General features: G+C 43.3%; 1 protein-coding gene across 6 annotated transcripts in view; it reads left to right on the top strand.

The window, feature by feature from the left end:
• MFSD8 (major facilitator superfamily domain containing 8) overlaps window positions 1–17,514 on the top strand; it is a 146,651-nt gene extending 129,137 nt beyond the window's left edge. Inside the window, exons 5-12 of one of the 6 annotated variants that reach the window (XM_044681221.1) lie at window positions 1,253–1,372; window positions 2,046–2,190; window positions 5,675–5,730; window positions 8,938–9,046; window positions 11,481–11,615; window positions 13,225–13,328; window positions 13,415–13,662; window positions 16,765–17,514. In XM_044681221.1, the coding sequence (XP_044537156.1) occupies window positions 1,253–1,372; window positions 2,046–2,190; window positions 5,675–5,730; window positions 8,938–9,046; window positions 11,481–11,615; window positions 13,225–13,328; window positions 13,415–13,662; window positions 16,765–16,977 (1,130 nt within the window). In that variant the 3' untranslated portion in view covers window positions 16,978–17,514. Of the gene's footprint in view, window positions 1–1,252; window positions 1,373–2,045; window positions 2,191–5,464; window positions 5,469–5,674; window positions 5,731–8,937; window positions 9,047–11,480; window positions 11,616–13,224; window positions 13,329–13,414; window positions 13,663–16,764 lie in introns of all 6 variants that reach the window. The other 5 variants (XM_044681220.1, XM_044681223.1, XM_044681222.1 and 2 more) reach the window with 5 other exon arrangements.
• Window positions 17,515–26,883: the final 9,369 nt, after the last annotated feature.

The following is a 26,883-nucleotide window of genomic DNA, read 5'->3' on the forward strand; positions in this document are numbered from 1 at the left end:
ATCTTTTCTTCCAACTAGATGATAAACTTCCTGGGGGCAGAGATTCTATGCCAATTATGTATTCCCCACTGACTAATCCAGTGTTGAGGCATACAGTAGCCATGCAGTCAGTGCTTATTAAGAGTCATATTTTTTTTTCCATTTCTTAAGATGAAAGCTTCTAGAAGCAGGGTAAATAGTAATAGTGACCCACTCATATTTGTTGTAAGATTAGCTGTAGCAACTAGGACCTTATTCCTGTTCACACATGCTCAGTAAATACTGATGAACAGAAACAGTATTGGTTGGCAAAATGTCCTTTTTTCCATTTAAAAAATAATATGTAACATAATATGTTCTACAACTATAATAGAATACATATTATTCATTATAAGTATGTAATAAATTATAATACATATGCTTATTCAAGAGTAACAAATTTTCACATTAGTTATGTCCAAAAATCTCCATTCTTTTTTTGCTGTCCTCCTGCCCCAACTCAAGTAGTAGGCAGGTGATATTGTGTTAGTTAAAATTTTGATCTCGGCCTTCATCATTTTTAATCATAACAATATGTTATAGATTGTACATATATTGTCCTATAATACATATTTCCGTTTGTCATGTTGTGAAACGACACATTTTGCTTACACCAGAGAAAAATTCATAGAGGAAATAAAGTGAAGACTAGTATATTTCAGTCTGGACTCCATCTGTTCCTTCGGTGGTGGTGGAGAGTCTTTTCCATCCTGGGTCCCTTGGAGCGGTCCTGGATCCTTGCCTTGTTGATAACAGTGAAGTCATTCACAGCTGATCCTCAGGCATTGTTGCCGTTACTTTGTTCAATATTCTCGTGGTTCAGCTCACTTCACCTGTGTATCACTTCCTATAAGTCTTTCCAGGATTTTTGGTGTTCATCCCATTCGAATACTTGACGATTACAACCAGATTCCATAACTTGTTCAGCCATTCCCCAGGTGATGGACAACCCCTCAGTTTCCAATGTCCTTCAGAAATTTAAGGTGTACGGAAATGCTATGTCCATGTCAGTGGAAGGGAATGTAATAAAGCTCAAAGGTGAATCATATTTTAAAATCTTAAACCAGCTGATGTAGCCCCACTTCAGTATGTGTATCTTAAGAAGTCTTTGTGGCCCTAATTAGGGAACATCAGCTATGCCCTTTCTATTTTCCCATTCTATATAATGCTCAGTTAAAATGGATTTTATCAAGTGGAAAATCCTTTTTTTTAATTTGAATTTTTTTTTTTAAAGGAAATGTAGCAGTAGTTAGATCCTATATTGCCGGTGCTACTTCGCTTCAAGAAAGAACGAGTGCCATGGCCAACACCAGTGCTTCTCAGGCCTTAGGCTTCATTCTTGGTCCAGGTAGGCGTCTCTTCTTTATTTGGAGGGAAAAGGAGTATGGTGGTTTTGTCTGCCATTAGGAAAACTTCCATAGTTGTCATTTGGATTCAATGAAGTTCAGTGCTTGACAGATGAGAAATGATACTTTTTAGGTAGCATCTAAAGTAAACAACTGTTCAGCATCCCAGCCCAACATGTTTTCTATTTTTACCTGTTCATTAGAAATTTAATGCTTTAGGGGGCAGCTGGGTAGCTCAGTGGATTGAAAGCCAGGCCTAGAGATGGGAGGTCCTAGGTTCAAACCCTTCCTCAGATACTTCCCAGCTGTGTGACCCTGGGCAAGTCACTTGACCCTCATTGCCTAACCCTTACCACTCTTCTGTCTTAGAACCAATACCCAGTATTGATTCTAAGGCAGAAGGTGAGGGGTTTTAAAAAAAGAAAGAAAGAAAGAAATTTAATGCTTTAATTATATGTGACTAGTCTTGGCCCACTTTCGTTTTCGTCTCTGCTTTCTTGCAATTGAAATTAGGGCTTCGCTTTGGGTGTTCCCTAATAGTCTCCCTTTCTGCCATTGATCTTATTTGATAGAGTAAAATTAGAGAGAATTAGGTTTGTCAGTTTTGCCCCATCCCTTTTCAGATGACCAGTGGAGCTTGCACGGATCATTATGCACTAGCATATTTTTTACTGTGCTAAGTTTTTCAGACATGTTTTGCTCTGATTGGAGAAAAGGGAGTGACGTGGCAAACCATTGATCTTCAGGTGAACATGTACACAGCCCCAGTTCTACTCGGTGCCCTTTTGGGAGTTGTCAATATTGTCTTGATCTTTGCTGTCTTAAGGTAATTGAATAGAAATAAAATTATTCTGCTAGACTGTGGTGTTGATGGGCTTTGCCACTATTCATAGGCATCTTCTCTCTGGCCTTCAACTCTGTCTTCTTTGTGGTTCTTCTCTCCTGTTGAATGTATGCACAGCTTGTTGCAGCTTCTAGTTGTCAAGCAGTTTACACACATCATCTCTTCTGCTTCTTAGGATAGTTCTGGAAGGTAAGTGATCAGGCAGCATTTGGTATAATAGCCAGGGCATTCAGTTTGGAGTCTAGAATCTTGGGTTTAAATGCTCCTTCAGGCATATTTTAGTAGTGGGCCTGAGCAAGTCATCTTAGATCTCTGTCTCGGTTTCCTAGTCTGTCCAATTCCTATCTGCCTCATAGGGTCATTGTAAGGAAAGTGCTCACTACATAAATACGTACTGCAAATAGTCAAAGAACTGAAGGTTCCCAGAGCTCCAGTGACCTGCCCTTGTCACATGGCTAGCATCTGCCCTCAAGTTCAGTGTTCTTGGCCGGGGGGCCAGGAAGGGTGTCACTAGGGAAACAGCTTAGACTTTGATTTCACAACCTCTGTCTTTGAGCCCAGTAGCTTCCGGAAGATAAGGTCACAGGACTGGAGACGACCCAGAGGCCAAGAGCTCTAGTGGAGACCCTGTCTCCACCTCTGCATCTTCCTTCCACTGTTACTGCTCTGCCAGTGAGAGCACACATGGAGTGTCTTCCACATCAGAGCCCTTCAGAAGGCTATCCTGTCTCCAAACGACATTTCTCTGGCGCCTAAAGTCTCCTCCACAAACAACTAGAAGTTGAAATGCCTCACTATTCCTGGTCACCCTCCCTTGAAGAATCTCCTGCTTATCCATGGTTTTCCTAAAATGCAGACCCAGAACTAAAAACAATATCCAGACTGACCAGGTTGAAGGACAGCAGGTTCTCACCTCCTTATTCCTGAACACATGACCCATTTTAGCTGTTGTTGCTTGCAGTGCAAGTTGTTGCTTGCAATTCTTTTTCAAATGAAGTGCTCCTCCATTCTTGGAGCTGAGAAGACAGTTTTTACAGTTGAATTTTTTTTTCTTACTTGGAACATAAATACTAAATGAAAGAGTATTTCCATGTTCGACAACTCAAAAAAAGGAATTGTATGTGACACCACGAATCTATTTCTTCCTCCTCCTGCTTCTTTTTTTAAAAAATTAAGTTTATGGTAAATTGTGCACGTTAATTAATTTCATAGCCATCCTGCTTGTCTGTATTTCTTTCTGAACTCTGTTCTCTTCTGCATTTTTACAAATGATTTTGCCGGTCTTTGGCCAGCACTTTAAAACTGTATTTTTCTCCATCAAATTTCAATTTATTAGACTTGACCCAATAGTCTAGCTTTCAGGCTCTTTTTGTCTCCTGCTGCTACAGTCAGGCACAGAAGGTATCCTCCCAGCTTTGTTGTGGCATTTGCAAATCTCCTAAGTATGCTATCTATCTCTGCCTTTTGTTAATCTCTTAAACTAAAGACTAAAAAATGTTAGATAACCCACTGCCAGGGACAGACCCCTAGAGCATTCTGCTAGAGTTCATGATTCATCCACCACCTAAACCACCTCACTCAATTGAGCTTCTCCATTTTGTTGTCAAAGATAGTACCAGAAACTTGTCCAGTGATTTCTTAAACTCTGGGCAGAGTAAATCTCTAGCATTCCTTTAACCGTAAGTTTGGTAACCCTGTCATGAAAGGAACAATGTTATAGTCTGGCCTGACATTTCCTTGCAGAAGCCCCACAGATGACTGGCCTTTTGGTGCTTAATGGAATTTTGTCAAGAATCAAAGTCAAGCTCCCCTGACCTTAGTTTCTCTACTTTGCTGTTTTTAACATCGAGATTTTCCTCCCTCTGTAATCCTAACGTGGCTCTGCCATAGTCACAAATCTCTAGTATTTTTGAAGCTTCCTTACTTTCATAGTCTCCTACGTCAGCTCTGTTCTTGGCCTACCAGGTGCTTGCTTCCCATCTCGCCATTCCTCTTATGTCAGCCTCATCTTTGTCATTTTTGTCCAGAGCACAGAGAACAGAAGACAAGTCGAATAATTCTACCTTCTCTCTCTCATTATCATTGTCCCATCCAGCCTAAGCATTCTTCTTTTTTTTTTTTTTTAAGACTCTTACATTCTGTTTTAGAATCAATACTGTGTATCAGCTCCAAGGTGGAAGAGCACTAAGGCCTAGGGTTTAAATGACTTGCCCGGGCCCAGCTGGGAAATGTCTGAGGCCAGATTTGAACAGAGGAACTCCCATCTCTAGGCCTAGCTTTCAATCCATTGAGTCACCAAACTGCCTCCCTAAGTATTATATCTGTCTTTTCTTTGATCTTCTAAATTTGCCCAGTATGGATGCCTTGAGGACAGCTAGGTGACACAGTGGATGGATTGCTGGACCTGATGTTGGGAAGACTTCTCTTCCTGAGTACAGATCTGGCCCTGGACACTTACTACATAAGTCACTTAACCCCCAGTTTCTCACCTGTCAAATGAGCTAGAGAAGGAAATGGCCAACCATGCCAGGATCTTTGCCAAGAAAGTGTCAGGTGCCTCAGACCGACAACGCTGTCATCTCGCCTCTCCTCACTAGGCTCAGCTTCTTGGGAGTTTTAGCAGACCTGACTTTATCCTTACAGGACAAGGACACGTTTTAATATTCAGCCCTTTTTAATATTCGCTTCCATGTTCTCTATAGATCTCTTTAAAATTGAAATTAGTATGCACTGAGAATTCTGTGCATAGCATGGAAAATATTTCTCTATTTCATTTTTTATATTTCTTCATGGATTCCAAAATCACTTAGGGCCTACTTTAAAAGACATCCTAAACATTAAACCTCCAAAAGATTGTTCTGTTATGTGAACCAAATGTGCTAGGACTTCTACCCTGGAACCTGTGCACTTTTACAGAATATTTCGATAACTCTATTTCAATAGAATGGTTTTCTTTTAGAATCCCTATGTACGTTACTTAATGCATTTACAAAGATTGTTTTCACATGTGGTCGATGGGCCTGCCTCACCTGCCAAAGGGATCCATAAACAAAAACTAGTTAAGAGCCCCTGGCATGTGCCCTTTATTTGATAGTGGGAGAAAATGTGAGACAGAAGAGAAGTAAGATTTGTAGAGTGTCAGTAATCTTGCAAATTCCTTTGACTGGATCTGACTGATAGCAGTTTGCAAATAATGCCATCTGTTATCTCTGCAGGCCTTCCTGTCAGAGATAGATGGCAGCACTGACTTCAGAAGGACCGTGGGCCATTTCCCAACTGAAGTATTCCTGTTGGCTTGGTATTCTTTAGAGAAGAAACTCTTTTCAGCATGACTTTATATTTCCAGCTCTGCTGTAGTCACAGGCTGGGACTGTACAGAGATTTACAGGAAGCACTAATGTTGACACACCAAGAAATGTTATACCCTAATTGGCCTGGACAATAAAATGCTTCATTTCTTTTTAAGGGAACATCGTGTGGATGACTCGGGAAGACAATGCAAAAGCGTCAATTTTGAAGAAGGTACTTTTGAATTCATTTAAAAATGTATTGAATTACAGTGACCCTCGGATGTCTGGCACTTATTTAGATTTAGCTTCTAAGTAAAACATACTGATCTCAGAAGAGGAGCACTTGCAGCACTGCCGTCAATGAAGTTATTGACAGTATCCCTAGACATGTCATCTCCTAGTGGTTCCCAGATGAAGAGGATCCTGCAGCCAGAGTGTACTCTCTTTCCTCAGCTCTGCCTCTTGGAATCCTTCACTCCCTTAAAGACTCAGGGCAGGTACCAGCTCCTACATAAGACTTTGCTGATGCTCCTCCATCAGCTCCTGGTTTCTGTCTTTTCTGAAATTTCTTGAATCCAGTATACTCTTTGTATTTACTAATGTAGAGGAATGTGATTTTGTGGGTTAGTCTGTTAGCTGCTCAGAGCAGGAATTAGTTCATTTTGCCTTTGTTAGGTTGACTGATTTGCCCAAATCTCCTATCCCTGTTTTCACCAAGCAGATTACCCCATTTAGCATGGAAAGCTGGTCAGGGTGACATCATGGGTGGTTCTTTAAACCAGACTCATGTTGCCACATTTTAGGCAGGCAGTCCTTTGCTTTCCTTTGCATTCCGACCACCTGTTGTGCCCTTTTGAGGACCCTTGGGGGAATATAAAAATAGGAGGCATAAACTGTCCTTAGTACCACTGGTTTGAGAGTACGAAACTTTGGTGCAAAACCCAGCTTTGCCCCTTACTCCCTGAGCGTGTGTTCTTGGGCTGGTCACTTTCCCTGGGCACTGATTTTCTTCCTCTTTAATATGACTTGATGGTTTTTAAGGTCCCTTTCACCTCAAAATCGGGGTTGTGGAAATGAGCCACAGTCTGCTAGAATAGAAAATGTTGCCATTTTGTAAAATGCAAGACTTGCTCAAACTAGGCACCCATGTGCATGATAAGGCAAGCTAGAGGAGGGGAGAAATGCATATCAGCTAGAGTTATTGGAGAAGTAACAAAGGGATGGTATAGAAACAGACCCTGACAGTGACTTAGATAGGAAAGGAAGGGGAAGATCTACAAGGAAGTATCAAGACCAGCTGGTAAGGGGTGCCTGATGGGACCAATGAGAGTGACCTTTATGTTCTAGGAAGAGCAACTACACAGGATGAAGTAGAGAAGCTGAAGTTCAGGAAACTTCATTCAGAGGCTGTTAGCTCTTAGGTAACCAAGATGAGAATAATAGGGGGCACTGAGTGGCTCAGTGGATGGAGCACCAGACCTAGAGACAGCCTCAGACACTTCCTAGCAGTGTGTCCCTAAGCAAGTCACTTAAGCCCCACTGCCTAGCCCTTACTGCTCTTTTGTCTTAGAATCAATATACACACTATTGATTCTGAGACCAGAAGGTAAGGGTTAAAAAAAACAAAAAGATGAGTCTAATAAAGGTCTAACCTAAGGTGGTAACTCTGTGTGGTAAAAGGAGTTTGGCACAAAGAATCGTAATGGGTTAAAATGGCTTTAGGGGAAAATGGGAAGGAGAATTGGCAGACACAACTTCCTGAGCAGAATATTTCAGAAGGCCTGGGGGTTGAGTTTCTTCTGAGGACACTTAAAATTGACTTGAGACTCAATGAGGAATTATTTTCCCTTTATCTTCCATGGTAGCAAACCATAGAAAAGTCTTATTTTAGAATATTTTTGATTTAAAAAACCCCACAAATGCAATGGTAATTCATAGATTTAAAATCACTTAAATGCCTTATTTTAAATGTTAGTTAACCCACTAAACTGGACTCCTTCCTCACTTGCCCTTCATTTTCAGGTATATTATCTACTTCAAATACCCAAACCATTGGTCACTTTTGTTCTTTTTCTGCAGAATTAATCTGAAAGATAGTAAAGTGAGTCACTCCCTTAAAACACAGAGCACTGTGCAGAGCCTCTAAAAAAGGAATCACCAAGAATACCTAGCAGAATTTCTTCAGTTAGTAAAAAGGAGGTTTCGAAAGATGAAATTTTCTATTGCAGACTTTTGATGTTGTTTGAAGTCAGAATCTGGTGTATTACAGGACTTTTCACTTTCAAAATTGATTCAATTCTTTTGATCTGTAAAGTATCATTTATAGACCCATATAAAGGGGTGTTGGGGCAAGTGGGGGGATTCATAAGACACCAGCCTGGCAACAACATGCAATTTAATTTAAGGCACCGTGTAGACTAAGACAATGTTGTTTAGTTTGGGGCTCAGTGGCACAGACTATAAATCTGAGCATTGCTTAATAAATATTTGTTGAATTAAATTTTAAATGCACCAGTATGTCAGTATTTCTTTCCAGTTTCCTTTGCTCATTTTTTGGATCCCTCTCTTATCTTCCCCCACACACTCTCTAATAACATGATATTGAATAATGATAGTAAAGGATGAGAATTTGATGATGATACCTGGCATTTATAGCACTATCATAGTATTTGATTAATACTTATATAAGATTAGTAGTTATTTGGAACAAGTAATTATTCTTTATCATATATACCACATAGCTCAGTAAAACAGAAAGAGAATGTTGCCATGGCCACAATGACAGCTCAACATGGTCGTTCTGTCTTTGTTACTTCAAACAAACTCCTTCCAACTTTAAAAAATAATTTTGGAGATTGTCTATCACTGTGACCATGGAGTTTGAAAGACAGGAGCAGAGCAACAGTTAGAAGGTGTTGAGGTTGGGTCCCAGAGACAGCCTGTACTGCCTGACTTCATGGAGGGGTTCGTTCCTAGGGTACCTGCAAGGGCATGAGATTGTAGGTCACATCAAGTCTTGGAAGTCAGAGGGGCTTACAATTTCCTCTGATGGGGTCATTATCCACCCTTCAGGAATCAAGTCTCTCAGGTATTCACATCAGTGTGGATATTCGTTTTGTAGGGATTATTACATTTTAAGGCAAATTCAGCGAAGTTAATGATACAGAATTTTGTTAATTGTTCTACTCTTCAAAAGTTTGAGTTCTTATCTTAAATTGAAGGAGTTACATATAATAACATTTTAAAGCTTAAAATGATAGCTTACAATGGTTTATGGTCCTATTTTCAGGCTTTTCCACATGATTTCCAAGATACTTAAGGATAGATTTTGATACATATGGATTTTCTGTTGATGGCTACCATGTTATAGTGGCATGCATGAACTTAGACATTGTGGGAAGTGTGGGTAACTGGGTTATTTTTTTGTGTTTATATGCAGCAAATCCAGAAGAAGTTCATGATGCTCAGGGAAGCATTGATCAGGTTGCTGTCATCACCACCAACATTCTTTTCTTCATCATCCTGTTTATCTTTGCTCTTTTTGAAACGTGAGTTTTATTTCACTACCATATTACCTAAACTATCCCATTTTGGATATTAGCAAAGCCTGTGGATAGGCCTACATGCCCCGTGCAAAGCAGTTTTCTCTTGTTAAGGAACCAGAAAAATCATACAGATACTGAAAATTGTGCTTTTCAGCAAAACAAATGGCTTCTTCTCATTCTTCTCTTATTACAATCTAATACTTCCATACCAAGCTTTGAGGTTAATGTAATGTAGTTAGTGGCACCATTTGCTTGGCTTTGTTAGATTAAAATTAATATCTCCAAGTTCTTATTTTCTATAAAGTTTATTAATAATCACTTGAAATAGAAAAAGCAGATAAGCATAGATTTAAAATCTCTTTCTTATTCTAAGACTGACCATGTGTAGCTCATCCTATAGGATTCTCCATCTGTCTCACCTGCCTGCTCAGAGAAGTAGAGAGACAGATGTGGTCCGCCCACATCCTTTTAATTACTTTTATGGACTTAGTGCTGGCATGTAAAAAATGAGATGAACTGGGTCAGCAATCCAGAAGGGGGACGGGATGAAATTCCCTCTACACAGCTTTAGTAGTAGAGTTATACCCCTGATGGTCAAAGATGAACTTTTCCAAGGCCACAGCCCTATGGAACACCATGGAAACTAGAAATAGCTTCCACACAGAGTTCTCTTCTGGAAGGCTTCTTGTGATTGGATAGAAATATTAAATTGTTTTGTTCCCCATCGCCTTAATATTTCCGTCCTCTAGGTAGAGACTGGGGCACTTGTCTCTTCTACCATCACTGCTCTAGTGCCTCAGTTTCCCCATGTAGAAGTCACCTTCAGCTCCTTGCTATGTCATCCATACTGCTGCCCCACCCCCCCAGTGCCCCAAACAGGCTCTTGCCAGGGCCACCAGTTATGACATCTCTGGAACATGTCTCCTTCTCTCCTCTGGCTCTGCTGCCTCAGTGCAGACTCTCTTCACCTCAGACTCTTCCCCTCTCCAACCCTTTCTCCATTCAGCCATCGGAGTGATTTTTCTAAAGCTCCAGCCCAGTCATGTTACCTCCCCAACTTAGTTGCCTCCTGGAACAAATGAAAATGCTCTCTTAGCATTCAGATTTTCTGTTTAAGTCTTTTCTACAGGAATGCTTAGAAATCTTGTATTTCATTAAATAACCATACTTTTCCCCTGAAAGAATATGATCAGTTTTTGTGGGTAGGTAATTCTCAGTTGTAGACCCAGTTCTCTTGCCTTCCAGAAAATCATATTCCAAGCCTTGCATTCCTTCAGTGTGGAGGCTGCCAGATCCCGTGTAATCCTGACTTGGGCTCCATGGTATCTAAATTGTTTCTTTCTGGTTGCTTTAAGAATTTTCTCCTTGGCCTGGGAGCTCTTAAACTTGGCTATGACATTCCTGGGAGTTGTCATTTGGGGATTTATTGCAGGAAGTGATCTATGAATTCTTTCCATTTTATTTTACCCTCTTGTTCAAGAATATCAAGGCAGTTTTCTTGGATAGTTTCTTGTAATATGATGTCTAGGTTTTTTGTTTTTTGTTTTTTTTTTTTTTTTGGTTATGACTTTCAGGCAGTCCAATAATTCTCAGATTCTCTCTCCTGGATTAATTTTTGAGATCAGTCGTTTTCTCAATTAGATATTTCATATTTTATTTTATTGTTTCTTGATGTGTCATTAGCTTCTATTTGTCCAATTCTCATTTTAAAGACTGAATTTCTTCCATGAACTTTTGATCCTCCTTTTCCATTTAGTCCATTTTACTTTTCATGGCATTCTTTTCTTCATTGGACTTTTGTCCTTTTTAAGCTTTTATTTTCTTTTTGCATTATTTTCATTTCTTTTTCCCATTTTTCTTCAACCTGTCTTGATATTTTAATGCCCTTTTGAGCTCTTCCAGAGCTTGTGACCAATTCCTGTTTTTTTTGTCGTCATTGTTTTGCATGTGGTTTCTTGGATCTCATTACCTCCTGTTGGTTCCATTCTTTGCTTTTTTTTTCCCCATAGAAATTTTTGAGGATCAAATGTTTCTTTTGCTGTTTCATCTTCCCAGCCTCTTTTTGCCTGTGGACTGGGATCTCTGAAAACTGCTTGCTGATTCTTTCTCTCTGCTGACTTTTACCCTGGGGCTAAGTCTTCACTGCTACTGTGGAGGCTTGAACGAAGGGAGAAGAGGGGAGACAGCCTCCATGGGTTTGAGGCAAAATAATTTAGTAATAGTGAGATTATTTCAGGCTCTGAAGCACTATGAATCTCTCCTGATGCTATAAGAAGTAAGCAGGGGAAGCCTGAAGGATGGCTGGTGATTTATTGCCACTTTTCAAAAGTATAGAACTTCCTAATTCTGTTTGGCATTAAACTAGTTGTTTTCTCTAATAAACCCAAGCATTTTGTCTTTGGACACTAATTTTGCTGTCCTCATTTGTTCTTTCTAGCATTGCTACTCCACTAACTATGGATATGTATGCCTGGACCAGGGAACAGGCTGTTTTATATAATGGAATTATACTGGCTGCTCTGGGAGTTGAAGCAGTGATTGTTTTCATGGGAATTAAAATACTTTCCAAAAGGTAAGTCGTTATGTTCTTGTGTTTATGACCAGGTTCGCATCATCCTCAGTTCCTTGCCATCTGCCAAACCTGCAAGCTTCTCTATGTCCTGGCCATTCCCTTCTCTTTTTTTCTGCCACCCTTGCTCAGGCCCCATCACCTCTTGCCTGCACTGTTGCCCCACACAGCCTCCTCACTGACCTCCCTGCCTGCTCTCTCCTGCTCTGGCCGTCCTTCACTCAGCTGCCACAGGGCAGATGAGGCCAGAGGACTCCCTTGCTTGGTAAACTTCAGTAGCTCCTTACTGACTTAAGGATCAAATTGTATTTCATACTTCTTTTGTACCTCAAATGTTTTCCTACAATTTTGATAACATCCGTGATTCTTAGTGGATTTGTCCACCCAAGTAATCTATAGATAATTGAAGAGGCACCTCTAGGGGTGCACGCCTAGACATCTGTTACTGGTAGGAGGGGGGCGTGCGATCCAAAGAGTTTGCATTTCACCGGGAGAGGCGGCAGTGGTGAGCAGTGCGTCCTTGCAGCAGGGTCGAGAATCTGTTCAGCGTGATGCGGGCTGACCAGCGGGCAGGAGAGTGAGCCACTTCTGGGGATGGAGCTGTGGGACAAACGGAGTGTTTTTGGCATAAGGCCGTGGCTGTAACGATCACTCACCTTGAGGAACCCAGCTGCCCTGGAACATCAGTTAGGAGATTAAATTGTGCTCAGCACGTTTCACGTACCCACCCAAAAAAGTACGTGGATTCTCTCTGGGGAAGATTTCCAGGCATGTAAGTTGTGGCGACCAAAAAGGTGCTACACAGAGTCATCTTGATTCCTCACTCTCTTGTCCCGCATAGCCCATCATGCACTCTTTTCCATGCCCACCCACTGCCATCCCCCTAGGCCTCCCCTCGCCATGTGCAAGTCACCCTCACGGAGAGAATGCAGGCCAGAGGCCTGAGGACAGCACCCGCTGGAGGAGGAGAGGCCACACGGATAGGGAGGCGAGAGAAGTCACGGACTGTCAGGAAGGAGAGGCACGTGTGCAGGACAGGCAGAGGGCTTTGGGGAAGGAGGCAATATAACGGCAGCGGCTGAAGGCTCTCAAGCATTCTGCCCTCCTCACTCCCACAAAAACAGGAAGGGGGAGGTGGGCCTGTGGTGTCAGTGTGTGCTGGGGGCTGAGATGGGGCAGTCAGCACCCTAAGGACACTGGTGACTTGGAGAGATGAGTGCAAATGGACATCTGGGCGGTCACTTTGGGGACCTGGCTGTTACGTTATGGCTTTTCTGCCCTGAAGGGCCTTCGCTGAAGTGCCTGGAAAGGCCGGCCTGTGGTAGGGGGCAAAAGGGAGGGAGGCTAGAAGACGGGGGTGAGGTACCTACGTTAGCATCAAGCCTGTGACTTGCTGTCATGGGAATGGCGGGGAACAACCCATCTTCCACCATTTACTCATCATAAGGGGCGCCAAACCAAAGCCCTATTTGCAGGATACTGACCTAGATAAAACATTGCTAGCACAGATCCATAATCACCATTTCCTGAATATTTTCAGTTAACTGAGAGACGTCCTGTAAACAATCAGAATCATTTAATTTCGGATTAATGAGCGTCTCTTATTTCCTAGAACTGGAGAGCGTATGCTTCTGCTTGGAGGATTCATCATCGTTTTCATTGGATTCTTTATCTTGCTACCTTGGGGAAATCAGTTTCCAAAAATACAGTGGGAAGGTATTCTCCTACTTGATTGCAAAAATTTATTCTTATGTACTTACGCTGCTTTTGTTGTATAATGCTGTGCTGTGCTTAATTTGTAGATTTGCATAATAATACTATTTCTGATACATCATCTGGAGAAAGGGTTACATATTTTTGGAAGTTATCAGCAGGAAATTCTAGCGAAGGACCAACTGGCTGCCCAGTCAAGCAGTCCTGGTGTCTGTCTACTCCCATGATTCACCTGGCCCAGTTCCTCGTTGCTGCTGTCCTGATAGGGATGGGCTATCCAACCTGCAATGTTATGTCCTACACCTTATACTCAAAAATTTTGGGGCCAAAACCTCAGGTGAGAGAATGACAGACTGTAGTTAAGGGCTTTGAAAACGCACACTTACTGCTACATTCTTTCAAAATGGTCTAATCTGGGGGCAGCTGGGTGGCTCAGTGGACTCAGAGCCAGGCCTGGAGGTGGGAGGTCCTGGGTTCAAATATGGCCTCAGACACTTGCTAGCTTTGTGACCCTGGGCAGGTCACTTAACCCCCATTGCTTCGCCCTTACTGCTCTTTTGCCTTGGAACCAATACACAGTATTGATTCTAAGACAAGAAGGTAAGGGTTATTTTTTTAATAGTTTGATTTACCCATTTGTAGATTATTTGATGTTTTAAATCAAGAGAATAAACTTTCATAAAAAGTTCCACTTATCTTTCCCTGACATTTCCCAAGACTATCCTGGAAATTGTGAGTTCAAAATTTAGCCTTCCTGCCAAGAACGGTGTAGGAAAAGCAGCCACGTCCAGTGATTTCTCTTCAGAGTTGATAAGGAAGGGGCTGTTGGCCACAAGCACCCGCCAAATGGGCCTGTGTTGTGTCTACACTTGAGCATAGAAATGGAGGCGAGCCTTAAAAGTTTTAAGTAGCAGTGCTCTCAAAGACTGCAGGGTGGGTGGGCTTCTCTGTGAGAGGAGATCTTTCTTTGTCAATTGAGACCCAGGATTTCTTCTCAGGTAGCGGAGGATGATGGTTGTGTGCTGTTTCTCCCATGAAAGAAATAGACAGTACTTGAAGAACAGGCTACCCTTGGGAATTTAAGATAAAGTTAAAATCCTATTTCATAGCAAATTTCAGCAGTCTTTATCTTCTTTTTTAAAAAGCGTAGCTGTTTAGCATTTTTCAGTTGTACCCGACTCTTCATGCCTCCTTTAGGGGATTTCTTGGCAAAGATACTGGAGTGGTTTGCCATTTCCTTCTCCAACTCATTTTACAGGTGAGGAAACTGAGAAAAACAGTTAAGTGACTTACCCAGGGTTATACGACTCTAGCATCTGATGAAACTGGATTTGAACTTAGATGCCCTCATCTGTTAAAGGATGTCATAACCCAAGGACAATAGTCCATTACACGGGAGCTCACTTCCATGTGACTGGGAGTCATTTAATTTCTTCAAGCCTCAGTTTCTTCATCTAGAGGATGAGAGGATTAGACTAGATGGCCTTCAACAGTCCTGGCCACTCTATGCTGCGATCCTCAAATAGCCATGATATGGCATGGAGGTACACATACATTTTCCGTATTTTGTTATGTGTTTTAGAAGTAGGTGAATAGATTGTTATATTTCTTCTTGCTCCAGAAACAAACATAGACTAGGACAACCAAAAGGCCCCCTAAATCCACCTTTTCACTGACCTCTCCTTTCCATCTCCCAATTCTGATACTCTACTCAGATCTCAAAATAACAGTTTTGTTGACATTTTTGGAAGCATAAATAAAACTGAACACTCTAGTTCTGGCCTTAAATATTTGGTCTCTTCAGAAAAGAACCATCTGAGTTTGTAACAGTATTGCTGAGCCAGAGAGGAATTGGCGACATAGAGTAGCTTAAAAGTAGCAACAGAAGCTCCTCTGCCTCCTAGACTGAGGGGGACACCCAGCTCTGGGTACAGAATTGTGTCTGGTGGATGTGGGAGCAATAAGCTTTGGAGGGTCATTCCCGGAATACAGCAGGGAAGGGAGTCCAAGCAGTGTGAGTCTTGTCTGGGCTGTGCTGTGATGAGGATTTTGTTTTAGGAACCCTGTCTCATTAGGAGCAGAGGTGTAGGTCGGACAAAGGGTTTCTGACTTTTGCGCTTTCCCCTTTAAGAACATGGAACAGAGAGCTGGCTGCCAGTCCTTGAAGGGAAAAGCATAAAAACCAGGGAAGAAAGATTCTGGGCTCCATGTTCTCTGACAGTCTGAGAGAACAGGGGTAGCTGCTTAGAGCTCTCTTGCTCTGACAGTTGCTGGTGGTTGGAATTCATTAAAGATTCTAGATTACTTGGAGAGTTAAGAGTGGTGAAAGAGGGGGCAGCTGGGTAGCTAAGTGGATTGAGAGTCAGGCCTAGAGACCCAGGTCCTGGATTCAAAGGCCTCAGACACTTCCTAGCTGTGTGACCCTGGGCAAGTCACTTGACCCCCATTGCCTAGCCCTTACCTCTCTTCTGCCTTGGAGCTGATACACAGACAGTATTGACACCAAGATGGAAGGTGAAGGTTAAAAAAAAAATTAAAAAGAGTGGCGAAAGAGAGTGTTAATCGCTGAGGAGTTTTTCCTCTCCGGTGGCTGGAGGAGAAGACGGTGCCAGAGAGAGGCTCTGTCCACACTCTCTGACTTGGAAGAAGATCCTGCGCTGTTTCTCTCAGCCAGGACAGTCTGACAGTTTGATCATTTATATTAATTAAAGGAGGTTAAAGAAGACGTTAGAAATTAGAATAGGTTTAGTTAGAGAATATTTTACAGCGGAGGCCTACTCTGTAGGCAAAGAAGCTGCAAATATAGCAGCCAGTATGGGGGGATTTATTTAGGAGAAGGTTAAGTGATTGCCCATCATATTCCTATTCCATCCTAACTCCTCATTTCTACCTCCTATATAGCCTCAACTAAGAATAAATAGTTGTATTCAACTGCACCTGGCAATCCATCCACCACCTGCAAGGCAGTTTAGCCTAATAGCTTCGGTTACTTATCGATATCCAATACCAACAGCAAGATAAATTCTATTTATAATAGCTGCTCAATAATAGTTTGGGGTTCAACATACCAGCTATTGTGTACTCATAACAGCGGTTAGTGACTGAGCGAGGAACCTCTGTCTGCTATAAAAAGAGAGTCTGGCCGGTTTCCAAGAACAACGAGCCTCGGGCGGGCCGTTTTAGACGGGATGGTTTTTACAGGATTTTCTACAGGGTAACCAGGCTCCTCCTCTGGGACCCTTTTCTCGTGGCAGCCCTTTGCTTGCATTCCAGGACAGTCCGAGGAGCACGTGTGACGTATGGCTGCAGTCATGTGCCGAACATGAGGCTCCTCTGTGGAAAGGAGGGACAGCGTAGGGCCGGGGGAGGAGGAAGGCCGGGACGAGGCGTGCCCGGCGGCGTGTTAACAACAGGTTTCTGTCCTCTTTCCTCCCTTTAGGGCGTCTACATGGGCTGGCTGACGGCTTCTGGGAGCGGCGCGAGGATCCTCGGACCCGTGTTTGTTAGCCAGGCGTATACCGATCTGGGGCCTCGGTGGTCGTTTAGCTTGGTCTGCGGAATCCTTCTGCTCGCTGTGGCCCTTTTGGGCGCCGTCTACAGGAGACTCGTTCCCTTTACGGGGAGGCCCGGGAGGGGGCAAGAGGAAACTTAACTTGGGCAGCTGCGGGAGCGCCGCGCCGGGAGCCCCAGGACTTTGTTTCCCCCAAAAGAGAGGAGGGTCGTATTGTGTGCTGTGGCACCTGCATGGAACACGGGCCAAGTTCTGCCTCTCCTGCTTTGGACTGTCGCAGAGTCCGTCGTCTTCAGATTAGAGCTTCCCTGTGCGGGAGGTAAAACAAAGGCTCAGCCGCTGACGGAGCTGCGTGCCCACATTCCTTTCGTGCCAGGCAGAGGAGAGACAAACAGACACATAGACCGCAGTTCCTCTCGACTGTCCGTAGTCACGGGCGGCGCTCCCCGATTTCCTACCTCCAAACATTTGGAAATGTAGATCTGTGTACATGAAGTTTTTGCCGAGGCCTGCGAGTCTTCCGGACCCCATTTGGGCTTTCTTTGCTGGAGTGGCTCATTTCACAGATGAGGAAACTGAGGCAGGCAGGGGTCACACAGCTAGAAGTGTTTGAGGCCAGGTTTGACCAGCGTGTGTTGGTAGCATGGTTTGTAGACAAAATACAAAAGAATCTCCAAATCGTTTTTTCTAAACTAGTTTTCTCCTAGAAGCGGAGTGTTTCTTCTGCTCATGATTCTCCAATTGCCCTTTAGCCGAGCTAGGACTGACTCCATCTCCGTAGCTAATTCCTGTGTGTGGGTCATTGGCAGCTCCGGTTCTGAGTCGAGGAGCTGCCGACTCTTCTTCCCACCTCAGGCTTGCTCTCCACCCCATCCCCGCCGGGGGGCCGCCTCATCCACAGGCTTCCCCTCCGAGGCCAGGGACTGCTTCTGAGAAGAATCCAGCTCTTGGGCTCTGGGGTGGTTGGGAAGAGAGAGGGGGAGGCTTCAGGAAGAGCTTCGGTCATCGTTGGGGCACAGCTCCAGCCAGGGTGGGATTGGAAACAGCGTGGGCCTGCCCAGCTCCTCCCAAGGGGCATCCCTCCCTGGGGCCCCACTTGGGGTGTCGGAAAGCAGCCTGGACCCTGGGGAAGCCCGCCTTCCCCAGCACGTCCTCACCCACAGCAGCCAGGGCTGTCGATGCAGGGTAACAATGCCGCTGGGTTTGGGGACTGGAGGAAAGCAAGTGGCCCTGAGCAAGGCCTCCTGGACAGGCCTGGCTGGACAGCCCCGGGAGTGTCTGGGAGGCCGTCCTCAGACCGAGGCTGAAGAAGGAGCTCCTGTTCTTTCCACACCGCCTGTAACTAAGCTCCATAACTGCTTGGTCAAAGTCCGAGGGTTTCCTTTTGGCCTTTCCAAGAGCGCTCGGCGCCGCCAGTGCTGGGGATGCTCAGGAGGATGTCAGGCCGGGCCGCGGCCGCCATCTGAGGGATCAGGAAGTGGTTCTGGCGGGAAGGAGGATGGACGGAGCCCTCGAGGCTCCTCATGCCCGCTGTGGCACGTTTGGGGCTTCCCGTCTGCTCGTTCTCCAGGATCTTTAGACTCACGCGGGCCTGCCTGCTTGCCCGTCTCGGGCGCTTGTGTACAGCGGCGGCGGGGCTTGCCGGTCACGGCTCTCCTGAGTGTGTGCCCGAGCACGCCGGTCTAATTGCTCCGCTGGGCCCCCAGAGGCTGGCCCAGAGCTGCCCAGGTTCTGAGCAGAGCTGAGGGGCAGCACCACGTCTGGCAAGCAGGGCCCCGGGAGGCTGGGTGTTGGATGTAGAGGCAGCAGAGCCCTGGTGGGGTGCAGGCTGGCAGCTCCGGCCCTTCTGGCCTCGGGAGGCAGGAGCCAAACTACAGGGGGCTGCCTTTGGCCTTCCCACCACTCGCCCCGTTCAACCGAACAGAGGAAGAAGGGAGAGAAGTGCTGGGCAGGGCCCACGGTGTTACAACAGCAATAAAACTTCCATTTTTCTGAAAAGAGCCCCCAGTGTATGTGAGCACAGGCTGCTCACGCTCTTCTGAAGTGGAATGATAGTTGTGGTACCCTGCGGTATTGCCTCGCCTGGGAGCCACTGAGTAGTCCCCGTTTCACCAGTAAGCCCTGGGCATTCTCTTCTCATTTCCCCTCTTCTGGTGCCTGTGGAAATCTGAGTGGCTGCAGAAGAGGCCGAATTCCGGCCTGCCCCGACTCTTTTGTGTCATGTTCCCTCCAGTTCGGAATTCTCCCTTCGCCCCTTCCACCCACTGAGATCACTCCCGTTATTCAGCAGCTCTTCTCTGTCAATATTGCCCTGTCCAAGCCTTTGTCACAGTCATTTCTTGAACTCCACCGCTACCCTTCATGCTGGTACTTCAGTGGCACCTGCCACCCTCAGTTCATTGGCTGCCCGATTCCATCACCACCAACCCTACTTGTACAAAAATATTTATAACTCTTTTTTGTAGTGGTCAGGAACTGGAAATGAAGGGGATGCCCATCCATTGGGAATGGCTGAAGAAGTTGTGGCCCTTGTTGGTAATATCCAGTCCTTTCAGAAAAAGCCGGGAAGATCTGCCGGAATGGGTGCAGAGTGAAGTCAGCAGAACTGGGAGAACACTGTCCGCAGCAACAGCAATATTGGACGATGATTGAAAACTTGGCTGCTCTCTGCAATGCAGTGATCTGGGACAATGCTGAAGGACTTGGGACAGGGAATGCTCCCCACCTCCAGAGAAAGAACTGCTGGATTCCTCCTTCATGTTGGTGTATTTAGGGTTCTTTTTGGGGGGTATGGTTTTGTATGAGTGTGCTCTTCCAACAAAATCCAGTGTGGGAGTGTTTTGCATAATAATAAAAATTAAATTTAAGAAAAAAAGATTTTAGTCATCCATCACCCATAACTCAGCTACCCTCTGTGATCTTTTATTTATTTGTTTGTTTATTTGCTTTTGCCTTTGGGATTTATTTATTTTATTTATTTTTAATATTTTTATTTAGAATATTTCCCCATGGTTACATGATTTATGTTCTTTCCCTCTTCCCCAAACCCGCATACTTCCCATAGCTGATGTGCAATTCCACTGGGTTTTACATGCATCATTGATTAAGACCTATTTCTATATTATTGATATCTGCACTAGGGTAGTCTTTTAGCATTTACATTCCCAATAATATCCTCATCAGCACATGTGTTCAAGCAGTTTTTTTCCTTCTGTGTTTCTGCTCCCACAGTTCTTTCTCTGTATGTGGATAATGTTCTTTTCCTTAAGTCCCTCAGAATAGTCCTGGATCACTGCATTGCTGCTAGTACAAAAGTTCATTATGTTCAATTGTGCCACAGTGTATCAGTCTGTGTACAATGTTCTTCTGGTTCTGCTCCTTTCACTCTGCATCAGTTCCTGGAGGTTTTTCCAGTTTACATTCATTTGAACACAATAGTATTCCATCACTAGCAGATACCACAACTTGTTCAGCCATTCCCCAATTGAAAGACATTCCCTCATTTTCGAATTTTTTGCCACCACAAATATTTTTGTACAAATCTTTTTCCTTATGATCTCTTTGGGGTACAAACCCAGCAATGCTATGGCTGGATTGAAGGGCAGGCAGTCCTTTAGCATCCATTGTGCATAGTTCCAAATTGCCATCCAGAATGGTTGGATCAGTTCACAACTCTACCAGCAATGCATTAATGTCCCAATTTTGCCACATCCCCTCCAACATTCACTACTCTCCTCTGATGTCATTTTAGCCAATCTGCTAGGTGTGAGGTGATACCTCAGAGTTGTTTTGATTTGCATTTCTCTAATTATTAGAGATTTAGAACACTTTCTCATGTGCTTATTGATAGTTTTGATTTCTTTATCTGAAAATTGTCTATTCATGTCCCTTGCCCATTTATCAATTGGAGAATGGCTTGATTTTTTTGTACAATTGATTTAGCTCCTTATATATTTGAGTAATTAGATCTTTGTCAGTTTTTTGTTATAAAGATTTGTTCCCAATTTGTTGCTTCCCTTCTAATTTTGGTTGCAAACCTTTTTAATTTAATGTAATAAAATTTTTTTATTTTACATTTTGTAATTTTTTCTAACTCTTGCTTGGTTTTTAAGTCTTTCTTTTCCCAAAGATCTGACAAGTATACTATTCTGTGCTCACCTAATTTACTTATATTTTCCTTCTTTATATTCAAGTCCTTCACTCATTGTGAATTTACCTTGGTATAGGGTGTGAGATGTTGATCTAAACCCAATTTATTGCCATATAACTGGGCAAAATAATTTTTAATGATTGCCATAATTTCCTCTTCATTAGAGGTAAGGTCTCCCTGTTCATCATTTGTACTGTTAATTTGGTTTTCTTCTTTCCTTTTTTTTTTTTTTATTAGATTGACCAGTACTTTGTCTATTTTGTTTTTTCAAAGTACCAACTTCTAGACTTATTTATTAATTTAATAGTTTTTTACTTTCAATTTTATTAATTTCTCCTTTAATTTTTATGACCTTTAATTTAGTTTTCATCTGGGGTTTTTTGTTTGCTTTCTAGTTTTTCGATTTGCATACCCAATTCATTGACCTCTGCCCTCCCTAATTTGTTAATATAAGCACTCAAGGATATAAATTTCCCCGTTAGTGCTTCTTTGGCTACATCCCACAGATTTTGGTAGGATGTCTTACCGTTGTCATTCGCTTCAATGAAATTATTATTTCTATGCTTTGTTCCTTAACTGATTTTGGAAAATCATATTATTTTATTTCTAATTAATTGATTTTTCTTTCCATATGCCCTTAGTAATTATTATTTTTATTGCATTATGATCTGAAAAGAGTGCATTTATTATTTCTGCTCTTTTGCATTTCTTTGCCATGTTTCTATGCCCTAGTACATAGTCAATCTTTGAGAATGTACCATGTGCTGCTGAAAAGGTGTATTTCTTTTTGTCTCTATTTTTTTCCACATATTTATTAACTCTAATTTTTCTAGGATTTCATTCACCTCTCTTACCTCTTTCTTATTTATTTTTTGGTTTGATTTATCTAGATCTGATAGAGGAAGGTTTAGGTCTCCCACTAGTATAGTTTTACTATTTCCTCCTTGAGCTCTGCCAGTTTCTCCTTTAGAAATGTGGATGCTATACCATTTGGTGCCTACATGTTGAGTACTGATATTTCCACACTGTCTATACTGCCTTTTATCGGGGTGTAATTACCTTCCCTATCTCTTTTAATTAGATTTTTTTTTTTTTTAGCAAGAAGGGTCGTTTATTGATCTGGTGCGCACCAGGGGAGCTCAGCCTAAGAGTTCCCTAATTAGATCTATTTTTACTTTGGCTTTGTCAGTTATCAAGATTGCAACTCCTGTCTTCTTTTTCTCAGTTGAAGTCCAATAGATTTTGTTCCATCCTTTCACTTTCACCCTGTTTGTATCTACCTGTCTCATGTGTATTTCTCTCTACAGAACATATGATAGGATTTTGGTTTCTAATTCACTCTGCTATTTGCTTCCATTTTGTGGAAGAGTTCATCCCATTCATTCAGAGTTGATTGTCATCTGTGAATTCCCCAACATTTTGAAGACCTCTCCTAATTCTGCCTTTTCTTCTTTCGTTATTTCCTTTTAAACCAGTGGTTTGCTTTTAATCAGTCTCCTAATTCCCATCCTTATTTTACTTCTCTTTCCACCCCCCTCCCTTTTTGTTCCCTTCTTATTTTTTTTAGGAATCAATTAGATTACCTCCCCCCTCTCTTTCCCTCCCTTTATGTACTCTCCGCCCCACTCCCCACCTTGGTTTTTCCCTTCTGATTTTTCCTGTAGTGTAAGATAGAATTTGTTATCCCAGTGGACCTAGCTGCTTCCCCCCCTCAGAATTGATTCCTCTGAGAGTAAAGTTTAAGTATCACCTATTAACACTCTCTTCCTCTTATAATAGTATTCTTCCCCCTCCCTTCCCATATGCCTCTCTGTGTGGTATAGATTATCCTATTTTTCTTATTCCTTCAAATTTCTCTTGGTGCCATCTTCTATTCCTCCACCCCTTTTCTTTTCTTTTTTTTTTTTTGCATATCATCTTAGACCACTTAGTACCCCAACCTTTCCCTATGTATAGTTCTTCTAATTATTATAATAGTGAATACAATTTTTTTTATTTTTTTTTAAACCCTTGTACTTCAGTGAATTGTCTCATAGGTGGAAGATTGGTAAGGGTGGGCAATGGGGGTCAAGTGACTTGCCCAGGGTCACACAGCTGGGAAGTGGCTGAGGCCGGGTTTGAACCTAGGACCTCCTGTCTCTAGGTCTGACTCTCACTCCACTGAGCTACCCAGCTGCCCCGTGAATACAATTTTTGAGAGTTACAAATAATATTTTTCCATATAGGAATATAAGTAATTTGATCTTATTGAAACCCTTAAAGAAGAACCTGTAAAAAAAATCCCCCCCCCCCTTATTTACCTTTTCATGTTTCTCTTGGTTTTTGTGGTTCAATATCAAACTTTTCATTTAGTTCTGGTCTTTTCTTTAGAAATACTTGGAAATCTTCTATTTTGTTGAATGCCCATACTTTCCCCTGGAAGTATATAGTCAGTTTTGATGGGTAGGTGATCCTTGGTTGTTGACCCAATCTCTTGCCTTTCTGAATATCATATTTCAAGCCTTGAGGTCTTGTAGTGTGGAGGCTGCCAGATCCTTGGTTTTTGAATTGTCTCTCTGGCTTCTTGGAATATTTTCTCCTTAACTTGGAAGCTTTTGAATTTGGCTATTACATTCCTGGGGGATTGTCTTTTGAGGATTTAGTGTAGAGGGTGTTCTAAGGGCTCTTTCAATGTCTATTTTGCCTATTTCTTCAAGGACACCAGGGCAGTTTTCTTGCATAATTTCTTGTAGTATGCTATTTAGATTTCTATTTGTCTCTTGATTTTTCCATAAGACTAATAATTCTCAAGTTGAATCTTCTAGATCTGTTTTCTTGATCTCTCATCTTCTCAGTGAGAAATTTCATGTTTCCTTCTATTTTGTCAGTCTTTTGACTTTGCTTTATTAATTCTTGCTGTCTTGTGAGATCATTGGCTTCTATTTGCCCAATTCTAGCCTTTAAAGACTGGTTTTCAGGTATAATCTTTTGGTTTTCCTTTTCAGTCTGGTCTATCAGGCTCTTCATGGCTTCCAGATGATCTTTTCTAGTCTTCGATTTGCTTATCATTTCATTTGATTTCTGAACCTCAATATTCAATTGCAAAATTCTGCCTTTTAAACTGTTATTTTCTTTTTGAACTATTTCCCACTTTTCTTGCCAAATCTCTTCCACTTTTCTTATGATCACAGATTGGAACTCTTCAAGAACTTGTGACCAATTTTCATTTTTTTAGGAGGGTTTGGATGTTTACCTGTTTGTCCTCCTCTGTTGTCTGTTCTGTGGTCTGGATTTTTTCTATGAAAAATTATCTATGGTGCCTTTCTCTTGTTTCTTTTGGTGGTTGGTATTTCTTGAGCATTGCTAGCCATTACTCTGCTGGTTTTTGCTTCCCTCAGAAGTCTGGGTGAAGAGGGCAGGCTCTCTGTGTATGGAGCTATGGAGCAGTTTTTGCCTGAGGCTACTATTCAAGTCTGAGCGGTTTCTGCTGTGCTGCCCCAGCTCCACTCCCCAATCCATGGCCAAAGTGTACACTCTTCAGCTTCCTGGGGTTTGGCTAGCTGCTCTTGATCTGCTGCCACAAACTTAAGAGGTTGCTCCACATTGCTTTAATTCTAGCGTGCTGGCTGTGAATCCTGCCCCATAGGTGGGGTGGGGGAGGATTGATCAGCTCACATTTTGGTGGGAACTAATTCACCTCATTACAGCACGGAAATGCCCAAATCCCACGTACCTTCAATGCTGCGCCCTATTATGGAGTCCCTTCGCTCATCTGAATTTGGCCTTTTTGTTCTTTTAAAGTATCATACAGGTTGGTGGTGGTGAGGGTAAAAGTTTTGCAACAACTCTGCAGCCATCTTAACCCGGAAGTTCCTACCCTCTGTGATCTTGCTTAGCTCCATCTGTCGGAGACCTTGGCTGTGGTATGGCAGCTGGATGTGCTTCAGCTTCTGGGAACCACAGGGGAGAACTGGGTCCAGGGTGGACCCCAAAGGGACACAGAGAGGCCCAAGAAGAGCTCAGCAAGCCCTCCCATACGCTCAAACCTGGCAGTGATGCAGCAGGATGTCTACCCCAAGCAGGTGATTTTATCAGGATGGGACACTCCTGGAATGTAAATGTTACCAGTGAAAAGGGCGCCTGCTTTGTAACTTTTAGAGTGCCACCAGGCATGCCAACAAGGTCAAGAAAACATCTGAGGAGGGTATCAAAGGCAGGATGTGTCAGGTGTAACATGGGTGGCCAGCTCTCTATTCTTGGTGCTGGCGGGGGGGGGGGGGGGGAGGTCAAAGTCCACTAAGTAAGGTAGCATCTATAAAGTGGCTGGCACACAGTAGGTGCTTATTCCCTTTCGCCTTCCCAAGTACAAAAGGGGACCAGTAAATAATCTGTAGAGGAGCCATACTAATTTGGTCCTAGAACATAATGTTTTCATTTTGTGAAATATTTCTAAATTACATTTATCGTGGTTGGCTTCTCTGAGACGTTTGACACCTTTACCATAAGGTGGAGCCTCTCTACTTCTCACCCTATGGTTCCAGTCATTGACCCAAATGTATTTGGCCATATCTTGTTTGTTTTTCTATTAAAAACAGAAATTGGGAACCAGTGGTGCTCCTCATTTGGAAAGTGGCTAAATATTATGCATACAAATGTGATGGAATTTCATTATTGTGCCCTAAAAAAATGACCAATATGAAGAATTTAGAGACTCACAAAATACAGAGCTGAATGAGCAACCCATTCATACCTCATAAGAAACCCCATCACGACCCCCAACAAGGCTCCCCTTGCCTTGTCCCGAAGCTCTCCAAGGAAGCAGCTCGTTAGGCCTCAGCACAGCGCATCCCCATTAATATCCAGCCCTCACGTAATATCCTCCCCTCCCCATTACGTGTCCACTTGCTTCCGCCAGTCTTTGAGATGATGGGGAACACCCTCACGGTTCTGCTCGCCTTCCTGCCCACCCTCCAGCTAGCCTTCAGCCAAAGTAGCTGGCCCTGAATGCCCTGGGAGGGGTCACCCCAGGCAGGCACCAGAGAGACGTGCTGCTTCCTAACAGATTCTGGTGACCAGTGACCCAAGGCAGGGAAGAGAGCAGAGCAGAGCCTGAAGAGCCAGACCCAAGAACATTTCCCCCTCCCATGGCACGAGTATAAAAGGCTGCGTGTCCTGTCAGGAATGCTCTCTGGCTGGCTGGGACTTGCTTATGGGAAGACTCTAAAGGAGGTCTATGAGGAAACTATCGAAAACAAACCCCTCCCAAATGAATGTTCTTGTAGTTGGGCCTTTTAAAACGATTGCAGGGCAAAGTCCTGGTGCTTTGGGGGCAGCTGTGTGGCACAGTGGGCACAGTCCCAGGCCTGATTCAGCGCTTTCCCCACAGTCTTACCAAGATCCAATTCTAATCTTTTTGGAGGGGGATTTTTGCCATTCTTATGATTGTCTTGATTGCTCAGGTTGTATAATTGGAGCACCTTTTCACGTGGGAGCAGGTCTCATCCCCCACCCAGTGCATGAAGGTCCCCTAAGTCCCATGTTTATCCAGTCCTTCCTGCCAGCATCCTCTTTGGGATCCCTCTACCTAAAGGGGACCCCCTTTCCCTGGACAGCTGTAACAGCTGAATGCTGTGTGTGCCCAGTGATGCATTGAAGATTTTATAGTCAGAGAGTTAAGCTAACCAAAAGACTAGGATCTCTGGAGCTCCAGAAGGGTAGGAAACCTCCCCAGAAGTGGGGTTTGAGCTGCACGTAGGGCAGTTCAGAGGCGCCTGGGAAAGAGGCTAGTTTTCAGGAATGAGTATGTCAAGAGCAGCAAGGCCACTGGTGAGGCGAGGAGTAACACGGAGCATTGCTCCCATTAGACATACAAAATTCACAACTTTATGAGTCCTTCAAGCAAGAAGCAACTATCTCTC

Source organism: Gracilinanus agilis, chromosome 6 (genome assembly GCF_016433145.1).
Source record: "Gracilinanus agilis isolate LMUSP501 chromosome 6, AgileGrace, whole genome shotgun sequence".
In the NCBI taxonomy this organism is placed as follows: Eukaryota; Metazoa; Chordata; class Mammalia; order Didelphimorphia; family Didelphidae; genus Gracilinanus; species Gracilinanus agilis.